At 38.9% G+C, this 21,768-nt stretch overlaps 1 protein-coding gene across 3 annotated transcripts in view; it reads right to left on the bottom strand.

Moving 5' to 3' along the window:
• nipal2 (NIPA like domain containing 2) overlaps nucleotides 1-13,292 on the bottom strand; it is a 41,982-nt gene extending 28,690 nt beyond the window's left edge. The window contains exons 1-2 of one of the 3 annotated variants that reach the window (XM_088326348.1): nucleotides 12,871-13,288; nucleotides 3,671-3,739 (exon numbers count right to left, since the gene is read on the bottom strand). In XM_088326348.1, the coding sequence (XP_088182474.1) occupies nucleotides 3,671-3,739; nucleotides 12,871-12,960 (159 nt within the window). In that variant the 5' untranslated portion in view covers nucleotides 12,961-13,288. Of the gene's footprint in view, nucleotides 1-3,670; nucleotides 3,740-4,662; nucleotides 4,793-12,870 lie in introns of those variants that run through there. The other 2 variants (XM_088326350.1, XM_088326349.1) reach the window with 2 other exon arrangements.
• Between the last annotated feature and the right edge of the window lie 8,476 nt (nucleotides 13,293-21,768).

Genomic DNA, 21,768 nt, shown 5'->3' with positions numbered 1-21,768 from the left:
TATGTTTTCACTTGGTCTCGAACTGGCGACATTAAGCGTGTTAGGCGAATGTGCTAACCACTGCACTACAGAAACAATTAAAAAACAAATCACACAAAAATGGATATTCAGATTTACTGCGATTCAAAATGTATTTAAAAAATGCCCACATTTTTTTTATTTATTCCATTTTTATTTATCCAAATGTTAATATAGAAGATAATATAAAAAGAAAAATATTTTTCATATGTGGAGCCTAAAATGAACGAGTATCGTTCAACCGTTTTTAATTTGTAGTGATGAATTTATGTTTTGTTTAGTCTCATTTTAAAAAGTTAAAGCAATAACATTTTCCACCAACAACATAGACAGAATTAAAGAATTATATTGAATGAAACCAAATTGTGACACAGACTCTCAAACGTATTTCGCAGTGCATTTTGGTGCACCTTTTAAAAAGACAGTTGTGCAGTCAGGGGATTCAGGTGAGGCATAGCCATGTAAATATAAAGATAGACCATTCCCATGGCAATTGTGAGACTTGGGACTGGAGCCTGGGCACGGAGGGACTCCAAGTTGCATTGTTATTCATTCAGGGGAAGTAAACGGAAAGCTGTTAGCATGTAGTCGTGAGCATTACTCATTTGCATGTAGTCGTTGGCATAACTCGTTTGCATCTAATCCTTAAAATTTAACCGTTAGCATGGCTTGTAAGTATATACTCTTTAGCATGACTTTTGCTCATGGTTACGCTTCGTGCTGGTCAGTGATCTACTTGGGCCACCCCTGTAAACGCCTCTGATTACCACCAATGTCAAATGAATGGGCCCATTCATTCTGAATTACAAATAAGGAGATGCCTTCAGGACCGGCTCAAATCACAGCCAAAGTAATAACATAGTAATAACACAGTGATAACAAAAATGAATAGGCCCATTCATTCCCGATAGTAAATAAGGAGACGCCTTCAGAGACAGTCCAAAAAAATCTCAGCTACAGTAATTACATAGTAATTACACAGTAATAACACAAAAAAATACATGAAAATGAATGGGCCCATTCATTCTGGAGGTTCGTCTTCATTTCGAAAGTGAAAATTCTGGGCCAATTCATTCCTAATGGGAAAATGTTTCCGTTAAGGTAACTACTATCGCGAACAGAAAACGCTATATTTGATATATGTATCGTTGGGGTATCCTTAAAGCCTCAGGAGGAGAAGCGAGTCAAACTTTTACGATGAAGATTGATGGATAGATAGATATACCGTATTTTCCGCACTATAAGGCGCACCGGGTTATAGGACGCACCCCGAAAAAATAGTTTTTGGTCCTATTTTTGACATAGATAAGACGCACCGGATTGTAAGGCGCTACAATGAGAACGTGGACAAAACAGTCAGATAGTTCAGTCAAACTTATTACCCCCTGAACATTCCCAAAGCTTGCAAAGACGCAAATACGTGTCAAGAACACGTGCGGATGCGGTGTCCGTACGATGTCACTCAAATGCATCGTTCCATTATTCGGAAGGTTAAAGTCTTGGGATTCAAGAAATGCCAACCATTCTTTCGTATATATTTTCTTTTTCGCTCGCAACTTTATTGTGCATATGACGATAAACACTTGGAATTGAGTTTAATTTAAAAATAGACACTCAATTCCATCCGTTATCTGCACCGCTTATCACAGAAACATCGAGTTCGGTCTGAAACAAGATACAGAGACAATATAAAACCTGAAGTAACTCACCGAAGTCGTTGTGTTCATAATAATGTGCAGCCAATGTCCTCTTATATCCGTGAGGGTAGTAAATCCAGGAGAATAAAATATTTTCAAATACAGAATAGAAAAAAAATGCTTCCTCTATGCCGTCAGCCACGTGCCATAAACATTCATCTTTTTCGGCCAATTGCAGGCTTTGTGTCGCCGTTTAAGCCAATGGCAGCCTGTAAATGATAAAAAGGATCCGCCTCTTGACCTCCGAATAACTCTAACCAATAGTGATCGACTCAACTGATGATTGACACATCTTTTTCGGCCAATTGCAGGCTTTGTGTCGCCGTTCAAACCAATGGCAGCCTGTAAATGATAAAAAGGATCCGCCCCTTGACCTCCGAATAACTTTAGCCAATAGCGATCGATTCAAATGATGATTGACACATTGGTTAGCCAATGAAACGCCGGTAAATAAATCCCAGCATACACCGCGTACTAGATAGATAGATAGATAGATAGATAGATACTTTGTTCATCCCCGAAGGGAAATTCACATTTCCAGCAGCATCCCTGAGCTGAGAACAATCGAGAACAATCAAAAATAACACGGGAGCTGCTGGAGTGGCTGCCATTCGTGACGGCGCCGGAAGAAAAGATTCAATTTGAATCATGTACAAACAAACAAACAATTGAATCATGTACAAACAAACAAACAAACAAAATACAACAAATACACGAAACCACGCACAATTAGCTACTTGGTGTTCGGGGGAAAATCTAGTCGGCGGCTGCAAGTTAGTTGGAAAACTTAATGTTGATCCATAAATAAGGCGCACTGTGTTATAAGGCGCATGGTCAGCTTTTGAAAAAAATAAAGGCTTTTAGGTGCGCCTTATAGTGCGGAAAATACGGTAATAAAAAAGAGGAGGATTTTAATTGTGACTTACAGCACTAGTGGCAATGAGTGGGCCTTGCGAGGCCAGCCCCAACTAATAAGAAAAATGTTAAATAGTTATAGTCATTCAGTGTTAGTTCTCATTTTTCTCCACAATTTTTGGATTTGATTTTTCAAAATACATGTACTTTCACATAATATTATGAATATTACTAATACAATTATTATGTAACGTATTACTTAGCTGAGTGTCTAAAATGCAGAGTGAGGAACGCAATTCTCTTGCCTCAATGCAAAGGGCGATAGAGAGACCAAAGCTTTGACGCATACATCAGCCCCAAAGAATAGAATTAGTGAAGATAGTGGCAAGATACAGGAACCACCAGGCTGTACCTGCCCAAGACACACCACAGGAAATAGTGCATGTATGACCCCAGTGGTTGAGGGCTCTAATCAACCAACCAGTGGCAATATAAAAGCAAGTCAAGCCATCCAGCAATTATTTTAATAATGGAAGATTACCTATCTATTGATGCTTTTATTAAAATAAGCAGCGAATAGACTTCTTTAAGGTAAACAAAAATACTTTTTTTCCCAATGCTACTGTTTACATATTGCTTTCTTGCTCTGCCAATCAAACGATGAATAAGACGTAGGTTCTTTTTTTTTTCTTAACTCTGGCATTGCCTAACCAGACACGAATCTCACTGCACATACCTGCAAAACACTAAATGACAGATACCCACTTCCTTTTTTAGCTGAGCTGTGATTGGTTGTCACCTGGTCCCTAAGCAAATATGATATAATCTTCACTCGGAAATAAGTCACAAAATGGACAAGTAAAAATGCTTCTAAAGAGGTGTATTTCCCCTCTTAATTCAAATTCCACTAACACAGTATTATTTGAGAATACCATACTAATAAGATTACCTTCCTTCAAAAGACTTTGTAACTTATCAGCAGGTCACACATTTGCTCCAAAACTTTGTACACCTGAAATTTCTCTGCGGGAGATTTGCACCAAAGCGTGAAAATAAATTGGATTTGAGTAATTTTCATCCAAGAATGCGTCGCATTCTACCTGGACGTTGAGGGAAATGCTGATGAGGACGTTCCCACATATCGAGATGATGATCCCTAGGAGGTATGCCTGCAGAGGCAAACAGTAAACAGGCAGGAGATTAAACCAAGCATCTTCTCAAAGCGACTCTCACAACACGACAAGTCTTCCCCCAAGCTGTCATTTCGTGCAAAGTTGCTCATGGCTGTGAAGGTTGTGTTTAGAAACGTGAGAGTTTTCATGTGTTGCGTGCTTGACAGTTGAATAAAAAAAAACCTGTCCCCAAGCATTTGTATGTGACAACAGATGAAAAGCGTGGGGATTAACTGTGGCATACACATTGCACGAGTTCGTTTTCCAGTTATATCCTTTCCATTCCTTTCCTTTTCCGTTCTTTTAAATAATCAAATAAACAATGAATCATTTATAGTTAATCAATGCAATTTATGATTATCCACATATTTAAATGTACTCTATTACTTCTTGTTTTATTCACTTGTCGCACCATTATATCCATTTATCTAGTCTAACTGGTGTTCTGATTTACTGTTGGGACAGAAGCCTTGAATTTTACCAAACCACCTGCAGGATTCATTATGGACAAAGGACTGGTGTGAAGCTAGTGCCTTGGGAATTTTCCACTAAATTCTGTGTTCTGCCCCTTTTGTATAAAAATGATGGTCAGCCGTTTTGGGAAACCACTTCTGAAACCAACTCAGCCTTGTTTAGTAATCACAAGCCCAGCATATTCTGTTTTAATTATTCATTATGTTTTATTGTATTAAAAACCTCAAACTGTTCACTCCGCGGCACACGGATGTTAATCTGAAAATGTAAAAAATCTAAATTATTATTTTCAATGTGTTTTTATCTTTACTTTAGTTATTCCTTCCTTCCTTCCTTTATCTTTAACTTGAGTATTTAGGGTTTGCCATTCTTGGGCACAAACAGGAAAGAGTAGAATAATAAAATGAACTGCAGTCAAAGTCTATTTTCGTCCCTCGTGTTACAACCTTCATTAATGCACCTTAGAGGCCAATTATTGGTCTCTAAATGAGCTGTTTATCCTATACAGCGTATGCTTAAATGATTGTCTCGTTTCTATTTTCCGCTTCAGCAGCCGCTTCACATTCTCCTCCAGTTGGAACGTCACGCATTTGTTGACTTATGAGACCACGCCACAAGTAAACAGGATTAGCACTCGAGTGTGCTTATGGCTTTGTCTAAAAGTGAGAATATGTTTGATGATCATGATGCGTCTGTGATGCAACAGGATCTTGAAGAAAAGGGAGGTACATAAACATATAATCACATGGGTAATGAATGGGTTTTGAACGGTGTGTATGTATAGTGTGTCAAAAATGAGAGGCGGGGATTTTTGGCTTTGATTTAATCTGAAGATTAACATTTGACTTTCAGGGTATCATTATGTGGTGTAATAAACTGCCAGGAGGTCGGGGAGGTTAAAACTTTAATTTTGTGCAATTAGCTGACAAACTGTTAAGCACACCATATATGCCATATTTTTTAAACTGTCAGGCACACCAATGTATAAGGTGCACCTTCAAAAAAACAGTCCATGGTGAAATATGTGCATATATAAGGCTCATTTGACTATAAGGCTCATGCCATTACAGCTACTGTAATAATAAGTCAAGTCAAGTCATGTTTATTTGTATAGCCCTTAATCACAAATGAGTCTCAAAGGGCTGCACGGGCCACAGATTATTGCAAACCACAGACTATTATTACACCATCCTATGATCTAAAACCTACATGAAGGCAAGGAGGAACTCAAAAACCTCAACATGAGGAAAATGAAGAAGCCCTGAGAAGGGACCGCACACGAGGCAATCCCCCTTCCAGGATGACCAGGCTGCAATGGATGTTGCAATAACAAATAATAAACAATAATAAATATATATAATACATAATATCAAATGAATAACTAATAAAATAAGAAAATGCTGTCAGAAAAAAACAACTATTTTATAGAACATAAACTAAGATTATAAAATCCGGTTTAACCACTGAAATAAATGTAGTATCATTTTTTAAGATTATGAATTTCCAATTATATTTACCACACTTATTTCCAGATTTCCCAGGGTTGGCAACATTAAACCCCAGTGTGTAATACTTGAACACTAGATGGCACCTTGATTTCTGGTGCGAGCGAAGGCCAGTGCCAGAGCACAGCGTAGCAGCTGGATGCTGGACAAAGATTGCGGCGACCTACAGTAAGTGTGAATCCCACCGCGTAAAATAAATACGAATTTCTTAACCTATAATAAATAACATTAGTTCATATATTTTGGATAGTATTCAAAACAATCTTTTTTTTACTGAACGAAAGATTATTGTACTACTAGAAGGCACGAAATATTACGCAGTGTCCCTTTAACAAGTGTTATTTTGGGCGGGTTTAAAATACAACTCCATATTTAGGTTGTTTTAAACAAAATGACCCAGTCGAGTACAATATGGCCCGTTTTTTTAAGTTCTATGTGGACAAAACCCAAACACAAATTTTTGAACAGCAATATGGCCTATTTCTATTCTATTATGATCAACACTACCTGTATAAGTTGAGTTATTTTTTGTCATCAAAGTTTTTAGTGTTTGCGCAAATCCAGCAGACTTTGATCCTGAACAGTAAAGGTGACACAGGAAATGGTTGGATGGACTGTTTTTTTCAATGCCTTGCTCGAATACATCATCTGTGGACCGAAATGTATAAATAAAAAAATTCCTGCAAATATCTGCAGTATAAATAAACAAGGGCAGCACGGTGGCGCAGTGGTTAGCGCGTGTGCGGCACAGTTCTAAGGTCTTGGGTACCTCCTGTGTGGGTTCAAATCCAATACTGTGCGAAGTTTGTATGTTCTCCTCGTGCTTGCGTGGGTTTCCTCCCACATTCCAAAGACATGCATTTCAGGTGGATTGGCCGGTCCAAATTGTCCCTAGGTGTGAATGAGCGAGTTGTCTGTCCCTGTGTGCCCTGTGATTGGCTGGCAACCAGTTCAGGGTGTCCCCTGCTCACTGCCCGATGATTGCTGGGATGGGCTCCAGCACCCCCGCGACCCTACTGAGGATAAGCGGTGCAGCTAATGAGATGAGATGAGATAAATGAACACTTAAATAAATCACGTTATAGCTAAATAAATTACATTCACACAATATAGTAAATTAACTCATTCATTTAGACATTCATTTAGTCATTTATTTTGGCATGTATTTCATCTTGTATCGTGTATTTTGTCATTTATTTTGCTGTGTATTTGTCACTGCAAAAATGTATTCAAATGAGGGGGCGGGTCAAACTGGCTGAACTTTTCGCCGATTGGTTCATCGATCTAGTAGCCAATTCATTAATTACTGATTTACCAAAAAGTCAAACGTTTAGGCAACTTGGCTGCCTCCTCATTTGGATAACATTTTGATAGGACAAAGTACATGACAAAATGTGGTATTTGACAAAATACATGACAAAGTAAATACAGAAATAGGTGAGTTATGAATTGAATGGAAAAAAAACACACATTAATAAAATGCATTTGTCATATATATATATATATATATATATATATATATTACATGGTTTACTGCTGTGTTAATTTGTTTATATATCTGTAGGTTGGGCTGCATTTAACTTTTAATAATGTATTCATTAGTCGATTATTTTTTTGATGATTATATTATATAAGAACACATTTTTTATTTCCGCCTCTTTATTTAAATATTTGGACAAACAAAAAATTGTGCACAAAGTGAAATAATATTCTATAACATGAAACAATAATAAAAAAAAAAATCCAAGTTTTTGTCAAATAACTTACCAATAAACAAAATCCATAAAAACATATGCTTAACACCTGCGAAATGTAAGGCAAAAAAAAGAGGCATCATCGGAGGAGAATGCGAGTACTTCGTCAGATCAAGAGTACTCGGTGCATCAAAAAGTGATATAAAGGCGCCCTCTGTCCGACATAACCGCTGCCGCAAGTTTGTCGCCGGATCAAGAGGACGTTACGCGACAAAATATGATCTTGAGTCGTCCTCTGCTGGATTGAAAAGGTACTACAGGCATGTCCCCTCAACAGTCTTACGACACTACAATGTAACAATAAAATTCAACACATAAATCGCACTACGCAACAAATCGCTAATTAAATGCACTCCCAGCGCTTTTGATAATCGATTTTATTGATGAACTGTTGCAGCCCTATTTGTACATATTCATTTATACATTTACTTCTGGATACAACAGGATCATTCATCTGTACATCTCTAGCGCCTCCTAGTAGTAAACAATACTATTCAAGAAAGCATTCACAAATCCACGATATTGAATTTTAAAAAAATATAAAAAAATACAGTTCTGAGGTCGTGGGAACCTCCTGCGTGGGTTCAAATCCAGCTTCCCGCCTTACTGTGCGGAGTTTGTATGTTCTCCCCGTGCTTGCGTGGGTTTCCTCCGGGCACTCCGGTTTCCTTCCACATTCCAAAGACATGCATTTCAGGTGAATTGGCCGGTCCAAATTGTCCCTAGGTGTGACTGAGCGAGTGAGTTGTCTGTCCCCGTGTGCCCTGCGATTGGCTGGCAACCAGTTCAGGGTGTCCCCTGCCCACTGCCCGATGATTGCTGGGATGGGCTCCAGCACCCCCGCGACCCTACTGAGGATAAGCGGTGCAGCTGATAAGATGAGATGAGATAAAAAAATACTATTGGTGTTGAAAAGTGCTATATAAATGCAGACCATATAGCATTTACCAGTTTACAGTACAGCAGTAGACAGCCATAAACACTAACCACAAGTGACTTATTTTCCAGATGCATTAAACTGACTTGGCTATTCAAACATTTGATTTTATGCACACGACCATCAAACCAAACAACAGACAAAAGCCAGCCGGAATGTGAGACAGAATGATATTGTTATGATGTTGGCTGGCATTGTGGGTAGCTTGGGACAAAGGAGGCTGGGACCATTATCCAGCTCTCCAGGATTCTTACAGTAGATCCATTCTCCAACGCCCACCCGAAAGTCATTACTCACTGTATGCGCCTCTCATGCCTCCTCCGTTACGCTCGCCTCTCTGCCACCCCAAAATGTCACCCACAAGACAAGAGAAAGAAGCAGACAATTAGAAAAGAAGAAGAGCATGAGGAGAATGTGAACGTGAGAGTGGGCGGACAGAGGACTGACAAAACAAGGGCATAAGCGCACCTATCATAAGTGTTGGCCACGTTACTGAAAAGAATTAGTTAGTTACAGTTACTGTACTAGTTACTTTATTTAAAAAGTAATTGGGTTGCGTGGTGATATAGTTTTTGTTTGAGATCTAAATAGCTATATACAGTATTCCTGTTTGTGTGTCTTTCCACCCAATAAAAATGGAGGAATTTAGATATAACCCCTATTTTAAAGGCAGTCAGGTAGGTTACGCAAGATGTGAAAAATGATAAAAAAAACAAAGCTTACTCAGGATCTCTTCCAAGAAAGACATTCCACTCTGTCCCACGCCATAATTACATTTGATATCAACACCATATTTTACAAGCAGTAAAGTAGATTACCCCAGATGTGAAAACTGCCCTAATACCTGACTAGGTATTTTTGGCTTTCCTGACTTTCCCAGAAAGGCATTCTACTCCCCCAAGCCAGAACAAGTTTGGCCAGGATCCAAATCTTTCACAAGCAATCAGGTAGGTCACTCTAGAGGTGAAAATGTTAATGACCAAGCCAAAAAAAAATGTTTTTGCGTCTCAATGATGACACTCATGGTGGTATACAGCCGTCCTAGATTTATAGATTTATACAACATTCATCAGTGTTGTAAACAGTGTCGTGTTGCTGGTGGATTGATAGAGAAATGTCAAAGAACACTATTCATTATATAGTGACTCATTATTTGCTTTTAGGCAGTGTAAAAAAGCAACCCAATGTATCGATAGTTGAGTTACAAAATTGTGTTTATAACGCGTTACAGTACTCGTTACAGAGAAATGTAATTGCGTTTCAGGAATGTGTTCCTTTGTATGCCTATGTATCATAAAGTCATCATTATTCTGCAATGTTTGTTTGTTTTCAGGAATGGAATGTTAACATTGAAAAAAAAAGTGCAAAAATGCCCCAAAAATGGGGATAGGTCCTTTTAAAATAGCAGCACAGATATTTCAACTTTCTGCATGGGAGTCAAGGACTTTCAGCACAATGGTGTAGTCTTGATCACGTCTGAAAATAGTGACAGGGGTCAGGATTAATATATCGCTGCACGGCTTGGCTCTCAAGACTCATTACACAAAAAGCTTTTGAGACAACACTGTGCATCCTGGAAGGATTAACTTGATTTTTTTCTGTGGGCATCGGTGCTCCAAAAGGCTCGTGGGGATTTCTCTCAAATAATTAATGATGATACTAATAAACTTCGGTAAACTTTAATTTTGCCTTTAGAGCCCAAGGAAAGAAGGTCGGGGTTAGTACAAGGGTGGGCCAACTACAGCCCGTAAGGCGTTTTTAACCCGGACTCCCTAACTAAAACGGTAAAACCATAACGCTAATATATATTCTAGGGTGTAGTTTTGGCTTAGACAGAGGGAGCGAGTCCCCACGAATATTGAGCAATAATTGTTCTGTCCCCCACCAAAATTATGTGATCACTAAAAAATGTGCTATGTTCCCACAAATTCCAAGACCAAACCTAGGCCCCTATGTATGTTAAAGAAATACCATCAATAAACTGTGTAGTTTTGGCTCCTTTATTGTCTTAAAAACTACATTTTTCATTGCGCTCATGGCCAATATTTAACTAGCTGGCAACATTTTTTTGTCCTCATTTTTGTTGTTGTCCTTTATGAATTTTATCTGTCAAGATATTGATAAAATTTCACAGAATAAAAACATTTCTGAACTAGCCCTATTGCACTGAAGGTTTTTCAATGCTGTATCAGCAAAAAAATAAAATAAAATCGAATTTTCCTGGACTGCAAAGTGCAACTAAAAACACCAATTTGGCCAAAAATGTATAAGTGCACCTTATAAACCAGAGCATCATATAGGCAGGAAAATACGGTGGATGAAATTGGAACTGCATTGTTACAAATAAATGATACTACATACAATAACGGTTCTGGCTTTGAGAGAAATATAGAGTGGTGTTTCGAATGCACTTTTATAGTTAACATGCTCATTGCAAATCCTTTTTGTTGGTTCTTTGGACAATTATTTTACTTCGGGCCTGGTCCCTCAAATCAAGTTAATCAATCGGCGTCGGGGTGGTTCGGGCTTTTATTATTGTGAAAGGATAGTAGGATGTTTGTAAGCATTCTAAGGGATGGGCAGGGTACTTATATGATGCGGCAGGGGTAAGCCAGTGAAAGCTGTCGGGCCGAGCTGTTGAACAGAAGAGTGTGTTGTGTCACCATGACCGGAGTGACACGGCTGCTTTCTTGTGCCCAGTTTCAGCTGGAGGGTCGAAAGCATGACCCACTTGGTTGCCGAGGTGCTTAACTTGTTTGGGTGTCTGGGCATTTGGGTTGGCCATGGTCAAATTTTTTTGTGTTTTTTGCCATTTTTTCCTTTTTCCCTTTCTTTGTTTTTGTACATGTGTTTGTCTTGCTGTCGGTCACCCCTCTCAAGGGATATTACCAAGGTAGATAAATAGATAAAAAGTATTGTGATTACTGGAATAAGTTTTTTTGTTTATGGTAACATTTTGTGCAAAATTAAGTACTCTTGTTTGAATTGTTGAAATGATACGGCATACAGCAACTGATCTGCCTTCAAGAAAGATGTAGAGTGGTCTTTAAGTGCCCTTCTGTGGTTAACATTAAGGGTGGGGTAATCGATCCAAATATTGAAACGGACAGAGTGGTTGTATCTGATCATTACTGTTGTCTTGGGATCGATACTGTCTTTTAATTTAAATTACTATAATAGTGTTGTAAGTGGGTCGTAGGTTTATACGAATTTCATAATTTTCAAATTCAAGCACCTGATTAGAGGACAAACCTTCAAAGTACCACCTTGTGAAATATATTTTCATATAAAAGGTGCAAAGTACTACAATGCACATGAAATTTAAACAGAAGATTAAAAAAATCTTATTTCATAGAACATTAATATTAGGGAATCTTGTTTTACAACTAAAATGAATCGATTTATTGATGAATCCTGTATTTGGAAGCATTTCATTGTAAATATGAAATTCCAGATATAGTTACTGGATTCCTGGCGTACAGGATTATAAGGTTCTCTTTTGAATCTCTGGCTAATTTGGAGTTTTAGGGTGCTCCTTATAATATACATTGCTGCCTTTTTTGCCCATCTTGACTTTATTCTGAAATGGTGGTTGTAATACAAGTATTTTATTTTTATACCGTTAAAGTATTTTACATTATATTGTTTACATAATTTGCATTTTGACTTTTCAAAATATTGTGCAATGGAAGGTATTTTAGAAGGCATGTTGACTTTTGTTACAATTGCATTTCCGTTTCGCTGTTTATTTGAGGTTTGACTCCCTTGAGTTGTTCTGATACAGTTGTAACAGAAACGCGTGCATTTTTTATACTCAAAAAGGTTTTCATCGTAGGTATTAATTTTTATCTTTTTATAAACTTAACATTTAGGTGTCTAAAATCTTTGTGCCGTTTTTATTATAAGTATAAACCAACTCAAGGGGGAAGGGTTCAATTATTATAACATTTAGGAGCAAAACCTGGATCGATCGATAGCTCGATACTACTAGTTGGATCATATTGATATATTAAAAAAACAAAACAAAAAAAAACTGGTATCGCCCACTTCTAATTACCATGATGTTTGTTGCTAATATTATTTTTTGTGGTTAAATCCGTTGTCCTAATGTTAATTTATGTTCCACAAAATAAATGACTATGATTTCAATGTATTTATTTATTCATGCAACCGTAGCTCTCTGTATTTTTAATTCTGTGCGCTGTATATATAGTCCATTGCACCCTATATATAACTAAAAAAAAAAAAGTATATTTTAAGGGGTGCACCTTAGAGTGCGGAATTACGGTAAATACATTAAGCAGCCATTCCCCCCCTCTAGCACCATGCAAAATGTTTGTAACCAAAATCAGCCCGCGATTCAAAAAGTTTGCCTACCTCTGGGCTAGCACACCTATTAAAGAAAATAGCGATAAAATAAAAGATACACGCGTACACGAGTTAATAAACGAAGCCTACCTGAAATGGGTTTTCCTTGACTTGAGCCCGGAGAGACAGAGTGACAGTCAAGTTAAGAGCGTCCCAATGGACACTTGAATCCGCCATCATTTTGCACGGTCGATATTTTTGTCCTGACCAGTTTTTCCGCTTCACATCTTTCGCTGCCGTTTTTCATCCTTTCCCATCCTGAGTCTGCCAACGTCTCAAAAACAGAAAACGCCCTTTCAAACTTTACTTTTCAATGACACGTGTGAGAGGTTTGGCACCATCGGAAATGGAGGAATCTAAGTGAGACGGTGATATTTAGCGCACGATTAGTGCGCAGAGAAAACTGGAATGGAGCTACTTATTCAAAACGTCACGACAGTGCCTCCTCTGATGGGTTATAAATAGTGCGTTTAGAGGGGAAAACAATTGAATAACAACAAATACGGATGTGATTAAACGCACCATAAACAACCACCGCTTTAGCAAGCAAATCATGTGTGGAGATCAGGGGTCTCCAACGTGGTGCCCACGGGCACCAGGGTGTCCTCTAAGGGCATCTGAGTTGCCTGCGGACCTGTTCTGATGGCTCTAGTCATGTTTATTTGTATTGCCCTTTATCACAAGGAGTCTCAAAGGGCTGCACAGACCACATATATGTGCAAACTACAGCCTATTATTACACCATGCCCTGATCTAAAACCTACACGAGCGCAAGGAAAAACTCCGAAAACCTCAACATAAGGAAAATGAAAAAACCTTGAGAAGGGACCGCACATGAGGCAACCCCCTTCCAGGATGACCAGGTTGCAACAGATGTAGCATTAACAACCAATACACAGATATTGTCAAGATGAAATACAGGTCATTCATAGGCTATAGAATATGTGTGTGTTGTAAGCTTAGGTTTAAACAGTACCACTGAAGTTGCAGATCGAATCTCAGAGGGGAAACTACTGGTAGAAAATGTATGTGTTAAATGTATTGAAGGAAAATGAAATTTTTTCAAATGGTAAATGGTCTGCATTCCTATAGCTTTTCAAGTCAACGAAGACCTCCCAAAGCGCTATACAATGTACTTCACACTTACCCATCCACACACACACTCACACACCGATATCGGCCATGGAAGGACACTACCTGCTTATTGGGGGGCATTAGGGATTCAGTGTCTTGCCCAAGGACACTTCAACATTTAACACGGAGGAGCCGGAAATTGAACCTGCGATCTCTTGATCCCAAGACGAGCACTCTACCTCCTGAACTAATGCAAATATTTGGTGTGGCCACTGTGATTTTGCAGAAGGACATTATTCCTACTGGCCATGGATTTCAACAAATTGCCACTGTCTCCAGGACATCCATCCATCCATTATCTGCACCACTTATCCTCAGTAGGGTCGCGGGGGTGCTGGAGCCCATCCCAGCTATTTTGGGGCAGTGGGCAGGGGGACACTCATAACTGGTCTTATAACTCACTTAGTTATTCACACAGAGGGACAATTTGGTTCGGCCAATCAACAAAAAAACATTTTTGTTCAAATTATCAAAACTGGTAATTTAGCCCAAATTGAAAATATGAAATAAATGATTGGCTGGCAACCAGTTCAGGGTGTCCCCTGCCCACTGCCCGGAGATGGCTGAGATGGGCTCCAGCTCCCCCGCGACCCTAATAAGGATAAGCGGTACAGCTAATGAGATGAGATTATGTCATTAATAAAAAAAAATTAAAAAGCTATCTTCCTTTAGGGGTTCACTGAGTCTAATTAACCCTACTTCCAATAAATAACCTGGTAAACACATGGTAACGACATAGTAATGACATACGTTGTTATTTTATAAACACATATTGAATTGGGTGTCCTTTTCATATATTAGTAACAAAAAGTAGCTCTCGACTTGAAAAAAAGGGCTGGAAACATCTGGTTTAGGTTTATTGTAGAATTTGTAACACCCAATTATTGTCGTTGACATTAGAAAAAAGGTAGATTTGTTTGTCTCAAGGAGTACTTTTCAAAGTAATCTAACCCACTAACCTATATTTGTGTATAAATGAGAGTAAGGGGAGAGAGAAAGAGAGAGAGATGATGTTAGGAAAAAAGAGAGCAAGATTATAAACATCTGTTCTCTCATTAAAGAGAAAGACGTTTGTTCTTTATGAAGGATCACTGAAATAAAAAATCAATACAAGGGTAAGAATTAAAATCACAATTTTCTCGTCATTGATAACAAAGTAGTGAACATTGTAAATAAAATACATTAAAAAGAAATCTACTGACGCACAGATTGAAATAGCAAGCTCTTCAAATATTTTTATAAGGAGCATGCACTTGCCACAAAATGTACACATTCTATTGGTTGGCCTGGGAAGTGACATTTTAGTATGGCCATTCTAGAGAAGCTCTGTGTGAAATTCAAATTTTTGCACTACTTATGTGTTGAGTCAGTTCGCAATTGTCTGCCAGTTTCGATCCTTTTCCATAACAAGAGTGCTTGTTACCTTTTCTTATACCTTCGTTCAGATCTTCCGAGTACTCCACGGGGGAACTGTCGTTCAGCGGCCATAAAATACATTCAGCGGTCGGTCGAGGAAGCTATTTGAGGATGCCGTTAACTCGCATTTATCCCAAATATATTCAGCTGGCTTGACTTAACTGTACATGGCTCGACAAACTGATTACGCCAATATGCTCTGTCGCACTTATTTAGTTAGCCTGGATTTCTTTATTTCTCTTTTGTGCAATACCTCCAGGATTCCAAGGCGTCCTCAGGCTGTGCTTGCCCAAGACACACCACAGGAAATGGTGCCCCTAGGACCCTAGCGTGTTACGGTTGCCAGGGCGCCCAATTGGCCCCGCCCATGGACACCAGCTGAAACTCGTTGACAGATTGCTCCCTGTCACGACTTAAACGCTGTCCTTAGAGTCGTTTTTGGTCGGAGCGTCTGCGAAACTCTGTTTTGACACGTCTAGCCCTGAGAATCTCTGTTTTTCCTGTGCTTTTGCTCTTGTTTTGCCAAGCCCTGCGAATCTCCGTTTTTTCCTGTGTTTTTGCTCATGCTTTGCTCTCGCCACGATCTGTTTGATTTTGACCACTTCTGCGTTCCGAGCAATCCATTCCCCGCAACCAAGATCTCTGGATTGAGTGTGCGCTCCTTTCTCTTCTCCCCAATAAACTGTGAGTAACGTTACGCGAGTGGGTTCTGACAAAGCTGTTAAGAAGTTCACCTTCCCGCCCCGCCTATTGCTCCATTCCTCAAGAAAACTTCTGGATTTACAAAATATAGATCTAGAAATTTAAATAAATCTCTTTTAACCACTGATTCGGAACCAGTAAACACAAAAAGCAAACAATGTAAATGGTCTGCATTGATGTAGCTCTTTTCAAGTCACTGAAAACCTCCCGAAGCACTTCACAATGTGCTTCACACTTACCCATTTCCACACACACTCACATACCGATAGCAGTGACAGCCATGCAGGGCGCCTGCTTTTCAGGGGCATTAGGGGTTCAGTGTTTTGCCCATAGACACTTTGAGACTTAACTCAGAAGAGCTGGGAATCGAACCCGCAACCTCTCATCAACTTCGAGATGACCGCTCCACTTAAAATGGCCAATGTAAATTAATGAACTTTACTCAGGGAAAATCGTATTAATTCAGAATGACGTAATATTTTAAGGACAATTCCAAAATACGATACGATCGTGTAGGTTTTAGGTATTCAACTACACATTTGGAAATAACTATCGGAATATATCAAAAACATCCTGAAATCAACTATTTTAAATGTGATACATTCTCTTCCTTCAATGTGAGTACTCCTCAAAAAGCTAGCTGATATGTTCAAGTGGGTTTCACGGACGGTCAACAGTTGCTGGAGTGTGTCTAGACCCCTTTTGGGCAGCTCATCTGCAGCTAAAAGGGGGAAAGAGAATGGCTGATCAAATCAATCTCAGGTCAAAACATGTAAGAGTGCAGCTGCTACCCTGAAAGATAAAATGAGAACGTTTCCATATGAAAGTGATGCTGTTACATCCATGTGTGTTGAGTTTGTTTGTCTGAGGCAGATTTATATTTAACTAGCAACATAAAGAGCTTTCACTTGTCTGCAACCATAATGCACAAATGCAAAATAGCCCGGCCCCGGTTGCAAATGCCCCGTAGATATAAATGTAAGTCTTTTTTCTAAATCAGGGGTGTCAAAGGTGCGGCTTGCGGGTCAACGATGAGAAAAGAACAAGAGTTAGGGGAGAGAAATATGTCCACTTGATGGTGCCCAAGCCAGACCTAGCGACTCACAAAGCAAATGGAGCTGTATTTCTCTGTCTCTCTCCCTCTCCCTTTCTTTCTCTTTTTCTGTTACTCTCACATTTTGCTCTCCATAACACACTCTCCTTCTCTCTTTTTGTCTCTCTATCTCACTCTCTTTCTGAATTTACCTCTCTCTTCTTTAACTTTTCTCTTTCCCTTTCTTTCTCTTACCCTTCGCAGTTTCTTTCTTTTTTCTCTTTTTCTCCCTTTCTGCTCTTCCCTCTCTTTATTTCTCTATTTCTCTCTTTTTCAAAGTCTTTCTTTCTCTCACTTCTTTGCTCCTCTTTCGTTCTCTTTCTTGGTTTCTCTTTCTCTCACTTTTCTAGACATGTTTTCTCTTCTTCTCACTCTCTTTATCTCCTTTTTTTGCTCTTTCTTTTTGTCTCTTTTTTCTTTCTCTTTCTTTCGCGCTCTCTCTTATTCTCCTTTTCTCTTCTCTCTCCTTTTCTCTCAGTCTTTCTCTCTCTCACTTTCTCTGCTGTCTTTTTACTTGTTCTTTCTCTCTCTCTCTCTTATTCTCTTTATTTCTCTCTTTCTTTCTCTCTCTCTTTTTCTCTAGCTTTCTTGTTCTCTCTCACATTCTATCACATTATCTGCCTTTTTTGTCTCTCTCACTTTCTCTTTCTACTTTGATTCCTCTTTCTCTAATCCCCTTTTCTTTCTCTTCCTCCCCCCCTTTCTCTCTCTCTTTGAATCTGTCTTTCTCTCCTCCCTTTTCTTTCTCTTTCTTCTCTCTCTCCCTCTCTCTCTCTCTTACTCTTGCTCTCTCTCTTTCTCTCTGTGTGTCTCTCTCTCTCTCTCTCTCTCTTTCTCTCTGTTTCTGTCTTTCTCTCTCTTTAATCTACTCGTCCAGCTCCTGTGGAATGTTTTTCTTTCATGTGGCACCTCAGCTCAAATCAGTTCGACATCCCTTTTCTAAATGTTACCCTCTCAAGAGAATTTGATTGTAATCATCGTCTCAAGTCACTGAAAAATAGTAAATAATTTATGGATGTTGCAGATAATATTTTGATCAACTTGTTTCCTGCCTATGGATCCAGCTTCACATCATAACAATTCTTTTTCGGTTCAATAAAAGTTAAATGTATTGTTCGATGACCTTACCTTTTGGAGGGAAAACATAAAAAAAGGCAGTAAATGACAACAGGTAAATCAAATATTAAACGCTTATGAAAATGGAAGCTGAATAATGTCTTCCAAAAATGCAAGCAAGGGAAAGTGTGAGTTTTTTTGTGGAGAGCAGCAAAAGTAGTCGACTCAAAAAGACTCCTACGCTCTCATTGTCAAGCCTACGCCTATGTTTTCGAAGGAAAGGAAAAACATTTTCTCCTCTATCTGAAATCTTTATCTCCTCTTAATCTGTGTCTGCACTGAGGATTTCTCCCTTTTTGCTTTAATTGCATTTCATGAGTTCAAATATGTTCATTATTCAGTCTAAATTACTAACCTTTTAAATCACCCCTACAGATATACTGTATGTGTGCTATGATGTGTAAAAGAGTATGCAAAATGAAAATTTAACAGTCACTTTTGACTGTTTTTACCTAGCTAAGTTAGTTACTTCCTCAGATAATAACAACAAAAAAGACAGAAAAGACTATCGTATTCTAGTCTGTTTTATAATAATAATACCAACAACAAAAACAACAATAAAAACAAATGTAGTAATAATATTAATAATAATGATGATGACGATACTACTACTACTGCTACTACTACCACTACTACTACAAATACTAATACTACTACGAATAAGAATCATAATCATAATTGTTATCATAACCAATCAGTGTTGGGTAGGGTTACTTTAACTTGATTACTTTCAATTACTTTTGGATTACTCCAATACCAAATATGCTTATAAAAGACAAAAGAAACTAAATATGAATACAATTACAAAATTTTGTGCAGGCTTGGGGAGAAACGGAATACATGGAACGGCAAAAATGATATTGGCAAGCTGTTTGGATTTATTTTCATTTGGTTTCTGTCGCATTGTATGTTAGTTTTGCCGGAGATCAAAGAGATCAAAGCCAGGAGAGAAAGCTTACCACGTGTTGTGTGTCATAATTTTATTCATATTTAGTTTCTTTTGTCTTTTATAAGCATATTTGGTATTGGAGTAATCCAAAAGTAATTGAAAGTAATCCAGTTAAAGTAACCCTACCCAACCCTGTAACCAATATATGTATTGTATTTATCTGTTTACACAATTTAATTAAAGTGGAAGTAAAGTACTAAAATTTCCCCACAATTCTGTTGAACAAGCTAGCAATAGTCAAAACACAGAATTTCAAATTATACTTTGCACCATGCTATTTTACCATTTTGGAATTAAATCCGAATGGTTGCGACATTTTAAGTGAAGAGAAAGTCAGCATCACTATGCAAAATGATGGGATACGCAGTATATAGTCTCCAATCAGAAGCATGCATAACTCCCTGAGAATATGACGACACTGGAGCACTCCATAATAAACATTCCCACACAACCACGGATGAATCCCATGAGTGATGATGATTAATAAAGAAATTCCATTATGCTCCGACTTTGCAGTTTCGTGCGGTTTTCAAGTCTGGTAGTGAGTGGATAAGGTAATCCTCTGGAGGCTTGGTAGTGTGCAATAGCATCACGTTTTTTCATGAATACCATCAATCCATCATGACCTATAATATGTTCTTGGAAAAGGACAGGGGCCGAATTGATCTCATTCATAAAGGCCCAAGGCCTAAAAATGATCACCCTCCATTGGACCTTGATATCATTTGGAATGTTTTTCAAACGATACAAAACAAAAACGGTTATTTTCAATCTTACTGAATTCTTGAGTTCAAAATGTTTTGCTCTAAAGTAGACCTGGGCACTCCGGTCCTGGAGGGCCATACGTCCTGCCAGATTTTGAAGTTTGCTCTTCTTTAACTCAGGTGATACAAATTATAACCTCGTTAGCAAGCTAGCAAGTGCTCGTTAACGATACTGGTGATTGGAATCACCTGTATTGGATCAGAGAAACCTCAAAAATCATGCAGAACATACGGCCCTCCAGGACCGGAGTGCCCAGGTCTGCTCTAAAGGGTCAGCATAGCTAGTGTTAGGTTGAAGGTCTTTATCACGATATTCCAAATTATTGAACATAAAATTACCATTCAAACCGATATTAACCTTAGCTATGCATTCTTAACAATTATGCGTGCTTGTTCTGTAAGAGAGAAAACCAGGAAACCAATTAGCCGAATCACCCGAGATTTTATTCCTAACAGCATAAAACAAATACAGTATCGGGCGCTCTGGCCCCGCTCAATACAGTCTGTGTTCTCCTGTGGCCGTCAAGGAGAGCCCCAAAGTGTCACGGTTGCCATGGCGCCCAGTTAGTCCGAGCCGGTTGGCGCCTGGTTATGTCGCGGTTGCCACAGCGCCCAATTGGCCCCGCCCATGGACACCGGCTGAGACGCGTTGACTAATTGCTCCTTGGGAACACTTAAACGCGGTCCTTTGAGCCGTTCATTGTCAGAGCGTCTGTGAAACTTCTGCAAGACTCCTGTTAAACTCTGTGACATGCCAAGCCTGTGAATCCCTGTTTTGCCTGTGTTCTTTTGCTCTTCTTGTGTCAAGCCTTTGAATCTCTGTTTTCGCCTGTGTTTTGTCCCTGTTTTGTTCTCGCCCGGAGTTGTTGGATTTTGACCACTTCCTCGTGGCGATTTCTCTACTCCGGCGACCAACGATCCCCGGATCGAGTGCGCGCGCATTCCTCCTCTCCAATAAACTGTGAGGACGTAACGCTGTTGGGTTCTCAATTCTGTTTCCTGCCCTGGTCCGTGACACAAAGAGTTATCTATACAATGTTCAAATCAAGACAGCAAAACACTACCCACTCCCATTTTATTGTTTACATGACATTTGCAATCTTTTTCACAAGATGCTTATTGGCTCTTCTCTGGCAGTCTCAGAGGACACCCTTTCTTGCGTACGTGACTGGCTGGGGTGCAGTTCCTTAAACACCACACCATCTGGCTTCCCAGGTGCGGGGTTTCCTTCACTCGACCTTGGGCCCCTTTCCCCTTCGGTTCCTGTAATGTCTCTCTAGCAATTAAGCCTAAAAAACAACTTTAAAACAGCATTATTCTACCATTTTGCAATACAGCCTTGAATTATTAAAAAACATGGATCTTTTTTTTTTCATTTCCAAAATATTTCAAGGTTGCTGACATTTGGACACGCCTTGTTGCTATGCTAAAGGATGCCTGTCTCCTTTCCCAATTGCCTTGAATCGTAATTTTTTATCGAAACACGAGGAGCTTATCCATCACTTCCAATCAATACTGGCTTTGTTTCAGGCTTTATATTATCTTCCTGATTGAAGAAAATAGAAAGCAAGGCATCCCGTTTTTATACAATTATTGTTGTGCACTGCTTTTGCTGTGCTCTACACATCCATGTTTGTTAGTGTAACAAAACAATGCCAGCTAGATTCATCTGCAATAATTGGATTTGGAAAGTCTCTTTGAGGACAAATTTAGAGGTCGTTCAGTTGCTTCGGTACCACAGCAAATTATAAGCCAAACTATTCGGATTCATCATAAAGAACGCATATAAATAGCGATGGTTTCTTTTCCAGATT

This window comes from Urocampus carinirostris, chromosome 2 (assembly GCF_059441175.1).
Source record: "Urocampus carinirostris isolate Australia breed hairy pipefish chromosome 2, RoL_Ucar_1.0, whole genome shotgun sequence".
Lineage (NCBI taxonomy): Eukaryota > Metazoa > Chordata > Actinopteri > Syngnathiformes > Syngnathidae > Urocampus > Urocampus carinirostris.
This window is presented reverse-complemented; position numbering and strand designations above follow the sequence as displayed.